This window comes from Gadus morhua, chromosome 13 (assembly GCF_902167405.1).
Source record: "Gadus morhua chromosome 13, gadMor3.0, whole genome shotgun sequence".
Taxonomy (NCBI): Eukaryota; Metazoa; Chordata; class Actinopteri; order Gadiformes; family Gadidae; genus Gadus; species Gadus morhua.
In genome coordinates this window covers 3,755,506-3,766,856 of record NC_044060.1, presented here as the reverse complement: position 1 = coordinate 3,766,856, position 11,351 = coordinate 3,755,506, and the positions used below count along the sequence as shown (strand labels likewise).

The 11,351-nt window shown below is 48.5% G+C and overlaps 1 protein-coding gene across 8 annotated transcripts in view; it reads right to left on the bottom strand.

Annotated features, from left to right (window-relative positions):
- Positions 1-603: 603 nt before the first annotated feature.
- Positions 604-11,351, bottom strand: part of nav1b (neuron navigator 1b) — a 99,158-nt gene continuing 88,410 nt past the window's right edge. For all 8 annotated transcript variants that reach the window (XM_030375158.1, XM_030375161.1, XM_030375163.1 and 5 more), the window contains 10 exons: positions 11,233-11,333; positions 11,034-11,129; positions 10,491-10,659; positions 7,746-7,981; positions 7,021-7,175; positions 6,842-6,913; positions 6,451-6,647; positions 5,985-6,103; positions 4,659-4,856; positions 604-3,862 (listed from right to left, as the gene is read on the bottom strand). In XM_030375158.1, the coding sequence (XP_030231018.1) occupies positions 3,779-3,862; positions 4,659-4,856; positions 5,985-6,103; positions 6,451-6,647; positions 6,842-6,913; positions 7,021-7,175; positions 7,746-7,981; positions 10,491-10,659; positions 11,034-11,129; positions 11,233-11,333 (1,427 nt within the window). In that variant the 3' untranslated portion in view covers positions 604-3,778. The remainder of the gene's footprint in view (positions 3,863-4,658; positions 4,857-5,984; positions 6,104-6,450; positions 6,648-6,841; positions 6,914-7,020; positions 7,176-7,745; positions 7,982-10,490; positions 10,660-11,033; positions 11,130-11,232; positions 11,334-11,351) is intronic.

Below are 11,351 nucleotides of genomic sequence, written 5' to 3'. Positions count from 1 at the left end.
GACTGGGTGTAATAGACACCGCGGTGCGACGCTGTTAACCTAGAGACCCCCGCCGCTTGTTTATCTATAGGCCTCATCTCGACCCTCTGAAGCCTGCGATGAAAACAATATTGGGATTACAAACACTATTGTGATTAATCTCAGTGCATCTGATTTCATCATAATTTTTAAATGGCGTATGGCCAAAATGTGTTCTGATTGAAATTATTTTCCTCTATCTGCTTGTTTTGAATGGACAGATAATTCTGAACTTTAGCACAAACTTACCGAAACACAAACAAGCTATTAATTAGGTTTACAAATTAATTAAAAATTATCTCAAAAATTATAGCTCTTTTATAAATATCTGAAAGCGATCCAGAATGCCTGAGAGCCTACCTGCGTTATCTTCAATTATTTAATTATCACCTTGGGTGCATACAATTTTTACTTTACATAAATATAGCCATATATATGGTCCAGTCAATTGAATCAGAAAAATGCCCAAATTGGTGCATGCCAATTCACCAGAATGCAGGAACATAGGTTAACCAATTCTCTCACCAAGGTCTTGACGCCAGACACACTCAGTAGAACACACACTAAGCAGTACACACAGACGGGTCTATAATGACATGTTTTATTGACGTCCACAGACAGTGAGAGGTGGATGAAGAGGTCTCCAGACGCATGCCGTCACTCTGAAATATAGCTCATATTTTAGCCTCAAGAACGATTGTTGCCGCTTCCGGTATGTAGAACTTATTTACAATCTTTACAACTGTGGTGTCCTGTACAAAATAGGGAAATCAGGTTTTACAAAGGATCCTTTAGAAAAAAGAAAGTTCAATTATCCCGTTTTTTTTAAAAAGGAAAAAACAATGGGAATGGGAATCCTCCCCGTAAAAGAAGCCTCGACATGGTCAACATCTCCTCGTCACACCGCGACTTTACATGCATGGAGAACACTTGATTTTAAACCCATCACATTTGCACAAAGTGACTTCACATACCGCGTTACATTTGTAAGTCTTATTTTTAGTTCACGACAAGATTGATAAAAGGATGACTATTCAGCAACCTGTATTGGCCTGAGCTCCAACGTGTTGTTCCAGCCCCCCCCCCACCCCCACCCCATCTCCACTAACTGCAACCAGAGTCGCAGGGACCTCAACTGTAGAGGTCTATTTCCATCGTCAAGTCAGTGTTTAATCTCCCCTTCACGGCCACTGAAGAGAATTAAGACCATGATGCACCTTGTTCCAGTCACATTTCATGCAACCGCGCTGCCGCTCATCATCAATAAGGCTTTACACTCTTTGCATGTACTGCAAATCCACTTTGGTCCAGAGATCTCCGTCCTACACTTGGTGGACGCTATACTACTCCCAGACTAGCGATCACCAACACTGGCAGAAGGTGCTGTTTTAGTCGGTTCAAACCAAACACACGTCACAGCTATCACAGAGCAACAGGCACAATAACCAGTGAATGTGACGATGGTGACACAAGAGGGGGTGACTCCTGCATGGGGGGGCCTATCCTAACATCAATTAAGGTGGGGGCGTTGAAGACTACCTCAAGTATTTACAAGGACAAGCTTCTCTTTTGATTGGGAGCCAGAGGAGCCACTAAAGGCTTGGCATCATTGGGTCACGTGAAGGTAGCTTGGAATGGGGGTCATTTAGTTAGAAGGGCAGTCAGCTGCAGAAGTTAAATGGTAAAACAATCGTTAGGTGTATGCAAAGGTGCAAAGAAAATAAACCAAGAAGCTCTGTAAATGTAGTTTGGCTATGCCGTTAAGTTATAAAGCAGTTTTCACTACATTTAGATTGGTCCGACATTCTTTTAGGTTGTTATGTATGTCCACAAGTGAAAAATCTCAGGCCTGACGACACATGGAATGGACAAATGACATTTTGGATGACAACAAACACCATAGCCCACGTTTGGACCGCCCTTTGTCATCTATTAGAACCTTATTTTGAGTATAAAATAATAATTACACTAAGTAGGCTACATTGAAGTAAACGTCCATGTGGGGGTCACATATTGTGGCTTTTTAAACCAAAATTTCTCTCGACTTTCCATAGAACGAGAGCATGTTCTGCGCACCACTGTTTCTTTAAACATACTTTACAACCATCAACACCGCAACGATGTGCCACATTATATATTTTAACAAGTTTACTTTTTTAAAGTGAAAAAACTTTATGCTTTAGATCTGTTCAAACAGAACCGTCTCCTACTAACACTTTTCAAAGGAATTATAAAAATGACTTTTATTTTGTAGCTTACCTGGCTGTAAATACACTATATTGAATGGTACATTTTGTGAAAGAGAACCCAAGTATCTAAATAAGTACCTAGCTTTTTATATATGTATGGATATTGGACAAGAGATGCAGCAAATATGTGTTGAATGAAGCGGGGAAAGATGGCTTTCAATTCCCCTAAAACTTAGAAAAAATGCTCATGTCTGTTATGGTTGCTATTTGCACACTGCCGCTTATAATACTATTAATACAATTACTAATCAGAATCAGAATCATAACAATAATAAGGCTCTTCTTTACAAGCACTCTGAATGGTTGAAGTGGTCAGATGGCAGTGTGTTTTCTAAATCAAACCTATACATTCATACAAGGTGAAAAACGTTGGAAAAAAAACCAAACCAGACCGTCCAAAAAACACGAGATGGACCTACAGTATTTGGTTCAGCATATTAGATATTCGCACCATGCAACTAGTGTAAATAAAACAACTCATATAGCGATGAGAGATCATCTTCACATGAACAACATGACCAATATATGATATCTAGGGAAACACTCAGGAAGAGACGAGATGAGATGCAAATTGCATCGGCTGGGGCTGTACCTCCGGTGTGATGTGGCGTGCCTATGTCCGAGTACAGACTGAAGTAATACTGTATACCTGATTCATATGGCCTTAGTGTCAAACACTGCTGAGTTGGATCAAGTCGGCGATGGCAGGGGAACAGGAACAGGAAACACACAGGGTTACGGGGCAAAGGGGCACAGAGAGAAGCCTAGAAGTTCGCTGGGGGTTTCACGCAGACGAGCACGACGGCACTTGTGACACGAGCACGGCTAGCGTGGGAGATGACGGGCTACGCCAGCAGACCGGGGTCGTCCGCCGCTGATAGATATTAGGGGGTCATCCTCGCCGTGGTTTGAGTGTTAAAGAGTCGACAGCAGACGGGATGACAGCGCTCGCCTAAGCACCATGACCTGCTCGAAGCTGACTCTGCCGAGTCCTGGCGTTTAAGGCATGCGGTTTGACTGAACCCAGACAAACCTTCACCTGCTTGTGGTCGGGGGGACGCCACTGGTTGCATATGTGTAACAGCCGGCCATCGAAGGCATGATAACTGGGATATGTTTTTATAGAGGACCATGCGTTCCGAGCTGAACATCTCTCATGCTGTCGTACTCTTCCTACGTGTGGATACCAGTCGCCGTGTGTTAAGACTCGGTGAATTGTCCTGCTGTGTAGCGGGTGCACCGTGTGCTGTTGCAGGAATCACCTGATTTAGTGCCTAAAGACAACGAATAAGAACTAAGCTTACAGGAAGGAGAGCACCTGTCTGATGGAGCTGAGGGCTACGGTGGCCCCTAGAGGACAAACACAACGGAATGCAACAGCTTCTAGAGAATTTTAAACGGCCGATGTAAGTAAAGTTGTTTTTTTGTCTCCCCTAAAAAAAAAGAAAATAAATGACAATAAAAAGCTGCAAATGAAACGCAGAACAGTGATGCCGTTGAGGACTCTGTGTTTAAAGTCGAGGCAGGCTGGGGTCCTCTTTGTCTGGGGACTCGATGTAGTTGGCCGCCTCTTGTAGTTTCAGGAGCATCGCCATCTACACGGAGAGGAAAGACGAACAAGAAACGTTGCAGTAGTTCAGCCCACACAAAACTAATCACACTTAACCCAAAGTGACATGAGGCTGAAAACCCCCAAAAAGTTGTCCTGCAGCAGCATCACGTTTAAAAAACAGATTGCAGATCTGGTTTGCAGATTAGCAATACAAATTGTAAATACAAGGGGAGGCATTTAGCAGACGCTTCTATCCGAAGCCACTTACAATTTTTACATTTGTCAGAAGAAAGAGAAACAACAATATATCGCCGTCGGTGCAGCTAAGATGTTCATGCAACCAAACGGCATGCATTAACAATCATGAGGCTAACCCATTCCCCGTACAACAAAGATCGATAGGATAAGTTGCTGTTAGGCAGCGGGGTTCTAGGTGTGGGGTTCTGCCTCGCTGCCTGCTGCCTCTTCTTATGCACCAGATTTAGATTCACACTTTACCCAGACCGTAGCAAGATGCTACACAATGCTAAGTACTAGTAGTTTTAAAAGGTCCCATGACACGCCACCAGGTGTGAGAGTGTGATTAGCCGTCACACAACTAGGTGGACACGCCCACTTGTGATGTCATAAGGGGCCGATTTTCAAAACGGCTCGTCACAGCTAACCACACTCACACCTGGTGGCATGTCATGGGACCTTTTATAGTTTAGTTTTTATTTTACTTGTTCTACTTCGTAAGAGTGCTAGTGCACAGCCACTTAGGGATCATAACAGTCACTAAACGGGAGTGCCAGGGCTCTAGCTAGCAGCTAGCGGCTATCGGCTAGCGGTGGTCTCACCAGGGGGTCCGAGTCCATGGAGCTGGGGGGCGTCTCCTGGTGCCGCAGCTCGCTGGCGGGGCCGGGGCCCCCCGAGGGCCCGCTGGGGGGAGGCAGGTGCAGCAGCTTGGCCTGGTCCTGCTTGGCTGAGGGCCAGGGCAGGCTGCCCCTCACCCACTCCACGGGGTCCTCCCAGGGCGCCTTCTGCCCGCCGTGGACCTGAGCCAATCAGAGAGCAGACGTAAACATCGTCTGTCGGGATATGTACAGGGGGGGGCTTAGTGGCATGAGAGACGCAGGACCGGCTTCCGACCGGTCAACTATGTCTTTCCCTCTCTGTCCTATATTGTTGTTAGTGGTGGTATGGTCCCTCACCAGTTTACCGCCCAGACCACTTCACAGTTGAGGTTCATCTGAAAGTGGTCCGAGTGGTTAAGTGGCGAATGACCAGAGCCAAGTTTTTGTGTGTGTGACATGTTTGAGTGACGCGTGTGACTGAGTGTCTGAGTGAGTGAGTGAGTGTCTGTGTGAGTGAGTGTGTGAGTGTCTGTGTGAGTGAAAGTGTGTGAGAGTAATTGAGTGGCTGTCTCTTTGTCTGAGTGAGTGAGTGTGTGAGTGTCTGTGTGATTGAGAGTGTGTGAATGAGTGTGTGAGTGTCTGTGTGAGTGAGAGTGTGTGAGTGAGTGTGGGAGTGTCTGTGTGAGTGAGAGTGTGTGAGTGAGTGTGTGAGTGAGTGTGTGAGTGTCTGTGTGAGTGAGAGTGTGAATGAGTGAGTGAGTGAGTGAGTAAAGCCGCTTTTCCACTGCATGGTACCAGCTCGACACGACTCGACTCAGCTCGCCTTTTTTGCGTTTCCACCGCGAAAACATGGTATCTGGTACCTGAAGTGGCTGCTTTTTCTAGTACCGCCTCGCTCTAGGTTCCAAGCGGCTGAGCCGATGCTAAAAGGTGACGTCGGCAGACGGCCGGCCACTGATTGGCCAGAGAGTGTGACGAAGTCACGAGAGCGACATGGCAACCATGCTGGTAACAGCCATAGCAGCGCCGCAGCCAACATATTCCACTTCTTCAACATGCCAGCTAATAATACGAACACGAATACCATCGCATCGATGTTCTCCATTGTTGTTATGTGGGTTCTGTCCATGTGTGGGTTACGTAGGTGTTGTTTGCGTCGCATACAAAAATACGTCACGGCCCTTTCGCGCAGCCGACCCCGCCCACGTCCCGGAGGTACTATTTGCGGTGGAAAAGGACCCGCGCTGCTACCGTGTCGAGTCGTGTCGAGTCGTGTCGTGTCGAGTCGAGCTACATGTGCGGTGGAAAAGCGGCATAAGTGATTCTAACCTTGAAGCCGTCCTTGGCCCCTTCCTGGAGGTAGGGGATGATGGAGTGGTTCCACAGGTCAATGAACCACGAGCGGAAGTCCTCCACCGTCACGGGACAGGAGAGGAAGAAACACGGCCCTGAGAGAGACAGAGACAACGATAGTACGAGAGTGAGAGAGAGTCAGAGACAGAGACAGAGAGCGAGAGAGAGAGAGAGAGAGAGAGAGAGAGAGAGAGAGAGAGAGAGAGAGAGAGAGAGAGAGAGAGAGAGAGAGAGAGAGAGAGAGAGAGAGAGAGAGAGAGAGAGAGAAAGAAAAACAGAGGCAAACAGAGAGAGAATAAACAATGAGGTAAGAAACCTCTAAGACTGACTGGACAGAAATGTTCGAAGGGTGTGACCAACCAGGTTAATAACTAATTTACTGACAACACAACAGTCAACAAATTCGGCTTTTGACATGGGTTGACATTGTGTGTCTCCGTACCGATGAGGAAGTCGGAGGTGCTGTGCTTCTCCAGGAAGGCGTGCAGGTGGTACCACAGCTTGGGCACCCAGTCCAGCACGCGGAGGAGGTCCTCGTTGGTCAGGTTCCTCTCGTCCTCCGACTCCATCAGCTTCCTGTGGAGGTAGCGCACCAGGAAGCCGTTGGCCGGCTCCACGTTGTTGGAGAACGTCACCATCCTGGTTTCAAGTGGAAGGAGAAGGTAAAGCTTTTTGTTATTCACACAGAACACAACATAACACAACATGCACTGTTGACTGAATTAAGAGGACGTCACCATCCTGGTGTCCCATGGAAGGAGGGTGCAAGTCTATGAAATTTATTTCGCATATCACTGAAAACACAGAAATCGTCCTTGTGTTGAACCTCTTACCTGAAGCTGAGATGAAGGCTGTTGTTGGCAGTCATCTTCACCGGCTGATTGCTGGTCCCGATGATGTAAGGACTATTCAAACAAATCACATGTTAGGATATAATCTATAAGTAAGTATATTGTTTAACTTTATGACGACGGCTATCACATAATACATGACCAGTCTGTAGGGAACCTACCATTTATGATATTTGCAGGTGAGTGCCCCGTTCACCAGCTCACTGATGGAGATCGGGTCGTTGATGTCGTCCAGGATGATCACCAGCGGTATCTCCGATGTGCTCGTCTCCCGGTCGATTTGATTGGCCAGGTTAGACAGGTAGAGCTGTAGGTCCTGATGAGGGAAAGACCAAACCGAAGACTCGAGGAACAACATCGAACAGCACGCAGAGATCATCAATACGAAAAACAACCCTCCCTGAGGTAGAGTGTAATACTGCATCCGACCACTAGGGGCAGCAGTGCCATTGCTGTGTACAAGAACCAATCCTGAGCTAGCTAGTGGATACATGCTCGCTATACCGGAGAGCCACGTTTTCGGATTGACAATAAATAAGTAAAGAGTAAAGTCTGTGTCAGTCTAGTTAATGTTAGTACATTTACATTTAGGGCATTTAGCAGATGCTTTTTTCCAAAGCGACTTACTTAACAAACATGAACACACCGACGGCGGAGTCAACCACGCAGGGCGACAGCCAGCTCGTCGGGAGCAGTCAGGGTGAGGCACCATGCGCAGGGACACCTCGACACTCCGCTAGGAGGGGCCGGGTATCGAACTAGCAACATTCCGGTTACTAGTCAACCTGCTCTACCTCCTGAGCTAAGCCAACCCCTTATACCCGATATGCTACATTCCCTCTGAACCCCCCGCCCCCCCGAAGGTTGTGATTGGCCGGCGGCTCACCTTGCAGGACTGGCGGTGCATGTTGAAGGTGACCACGATGCCGGCCCCGACCTCGCGGGCGCTGCGCTCCACCAGGTACTCGGCGAGGCGCGTGGTGAGGTACGACTTCCCCGTGCCACTGGGCCCAGACAGGATGATGCGACGGTGCTTCAGCAGCAGGCTGATGTAGTGCTGCATCATCGCCTTGGGGATCAGCGTCTCGAAGACCAGGCTGTCCACGCACTTCTCCTTCAGGCCTGGACCCAGAGGAGAAGGTTATCAGACATGAGGGCCTCAGACAGACCAGGCTCTCAAGGCACTTCTCCTTCAGGCCTGGACCGACAGGAGAAGGTTTTAAGACATGAGGGCCTGAAACAGACCAGGCTGTCAACGCACTTCTCTTTCAGACCTGGACCCAAAGGAGAAGATTCGAAGACATGAGGCTCAAATATGCTGAGATGGTAGGCTTTTCCGACCGTGATTTTCTCAAACACGAGGATGTCTAGACTCTTGAGCCTCATCCATACATATATGGTTATTAAAAATTGTCTGTTTTTTCGCCTTCCAGGGTGGAGTTTAAAAACAGTTTATTTGTGTAGACCGGTGACATGGAGGTTTTGAAAACAATGCAACACAATGATCTCGCTTTACACATCATGGCGATTGTGTCTGACTTTGAGCATGTGACCGAAAACGAAAAAGACACTGGTGGACTACCATTGTGTTGAAGGCTATTACTGTCAGGTTTAATGGCATGTTCACAAGTCAACCAAGGGTTAGTTCCTCTTGAGCCCGATGTGCTGTGTTGTTGTTGTGTCGCCACCTTTTGGCTGGGCATGCTTAAGCAAGCGTTGTTTCGTTTTGGCGTTCCCTTGCTGACGGAGATATTTGCTATAACACATTTGGGTGTGGCAGAAAATAAAGTGGGAAGAAAACGTTTGCCTAGTGTGGACAAAGTCTATGAGAAGGTTGAGTCCAAAGCATAAGCCGGTTCACACACACTTCTCCTTCGTCTCCGTCGCTATGAGTTTGAGGGACCTTAAGGATCTAAAAGCCAGGCTGTCAACACGCTTTTCCTTCAGACCTACCCAAAGGTTAGAGAGCCCTTCTACACTTGCACAAGTGGGTTAGAGAAGGTTAAGAAAGGCCCTCAGAAACGGGAACCACAAGGATATCCACACAGTCCTCCTTCATGGCTTCTTCAGCGGGGTTAGGTTCTTAGAAATTCAACTTCAAACATAAGGCGATCCAGACACTTGAAACCAGAAGCAGGGGTCAGAGGAGGCCCTCAGATATTAGGACCTCAAACTCTGCACACCTCCCCTTCAAACCTTTACTAGGACCAGAAGCTCCTCACACGTCCCCTTCAACCCTTCCCCAGAGGTCAGGGCAGGTCTTTAGACAGGCCACAGGGCTATAATAAACTATTGGAAGAATGTAGGTATGGAAAGTTGCAAAGTGACAAATGTCAGCCAAGAATTCAGACACGCGTAGGCATGCACACATGTGTGCAGGACACCCACGCATGGACTGCGTACATAACGCTGGGTTACGACGGCCGTGCGATGCCCAGCATGTACGACACGACGGTACAAAGAGCATGTTCTGTAGGGCCGATTTCCATCGCCTCTCTCGTCCATCATAAACAACTCAAGAGTCTTAACGGCGTATTCTCAAAATAGTTTCGGATCAAGCACCCGTAGTCCTCCCCCTCTGAGGCGGTATTAGGTGTCACCGCTGCCATTTCTCCCCGCCTCCTTTACCTCCACAGGGGGTCTGGATGTGGAGGGGTGTATCTGGGACCAGCTGGGTCTGCTCGCCTGCAGCACCGGGCTGCAGAGAGGGGATCGTGTTACCCAGGGTCCTGTCTGCCCCGGAGCCCCCTCTCTCGCCCCGCAAGCCCTCCTCCTGCATACCAGTCGACGAGGGCAGGGAGGGGCCCACTGCCAGCCGAGAGCCTCCCTCCCTGGGGAGCTCCGCTGGTCGGGCACGGCTTTAAACTCGCTGATGGTCTCCGCATACGTGCTGAGAACCCCAATAGGCCCCCCCGTACAGAAGACAGACCTTCTGCGTTAGCGCTGAGAGGCTCCGGTCTGCCCGCTCTGACAGGGGAGGCCCTCTACGAGGAGTCAGTGATAGATGGAGGAACATCCGATGAGCGGGAGTGCAGAGTGACCTCTCAGACAGGGGAGACGGAGACGGACAGGGGCAGGTGTTGCTGTTCTGATAACGAGGTCCCCGTGTGGATCAGCGTTTCTCAGAAGTCTAGAAACAGGATTCTAGACGCCTCTGAGGAGATAGGCCCACCCACACTGTTATACATGGGCAATACATGCAAACGACAAGTCTACTATAAGAAAAACACTACAGAAGATAAACTACTATTGAGAGACCCCCTGAACCCCAGCCCTGTTCTCTGAAGCTTCTCTCATGCTCACGTCTCCTACTATTAAGCAGCTGCCACTGCAAATCATGAATAACTAAATCCTTATAAAAAATATACCAGACAGAGTTGAAATCATACATTTTAACAATAATATGATTCCCCCTCCCCATAATGCATCACATAACAGAATAAATTCTGTTTATGGTTACCTTTCAAAAATAATGTCCAAAAAATGCTTTATCGGACAATAATAAAACTATAAATCCACTACAGGAAAAGTAGGGAAGGAACACCACCAGGTTTTGCGTCGAGGTAAACTCCCAGGCGTAAAATAACAAACAATGTAAAAAAAAACGAAGTCTGCACATGGCCCCACACACCTTTGAGGGCCACAGTGATGCTGGTGGGGGCCCTGGACATGCACCGGGAGGGCTGGCTCTCAGGGGCCTCCCCTCCCAGGACCCTCTTGATGTGGCCCATGTTGTAGCTGTAGATGGAGTCCGTGGACAGGCCCAGGCTGGCCGTGGGGTCCACCTTGGCGATGTACACCTGGGACACACACACACACAGCATGCTAGCGTGAAGATGTGGGGACTCAAACACACCTAAAATGTCTTGATTCTGTTTTTTTCTTATCGATGCAGACTGGATGTAGCATGGCATACATGCAAAGGTGTCCACCAACAAGTAGTTTTTAATTTTCCAGATTCCCTTTTTTTGTCATTGAGCATACACTCGTATAAAAAGGGACAACAGTTTCAGTGAATACATGTAGCTAAGCAGCTATAAGCTTGCAGACATTGGGGTTCGAACCCAGAACTGTAACCACTAGAACGTCCCAATGACATACTGCTCCGGGCTAGAACTCTGTGATGTGGACCCCGCCCTACCCAGCATTCATCACCGGCGTGGCTTCGCCTCACCTTAAGAGCCTGACTGACGGCTGAATCCAGCATCGGCCAATCCATGCGCCCGTTGACTCTCACGGTACCAACGAAGAAGTCCTGCTGCTTCACCTCCTGTGAGAACGACCCAGGAAGAGGCTCGCGTCAACCATCACACTCAGAGGGGGAAGCAGGTTGGAAACACATCGAGGGTAGGCCCGCTCGGGAGACCACTGACCTCCTTGAAGACCTGGAGGTCCGCCACACAGACCACCACGCGCACACGGTGGTCGTCCCTCTGTAGGGAGGAGCTGACGGAGTCCGCAGGGAAGAAGACGTCTGTAGGGGGGGGATGAA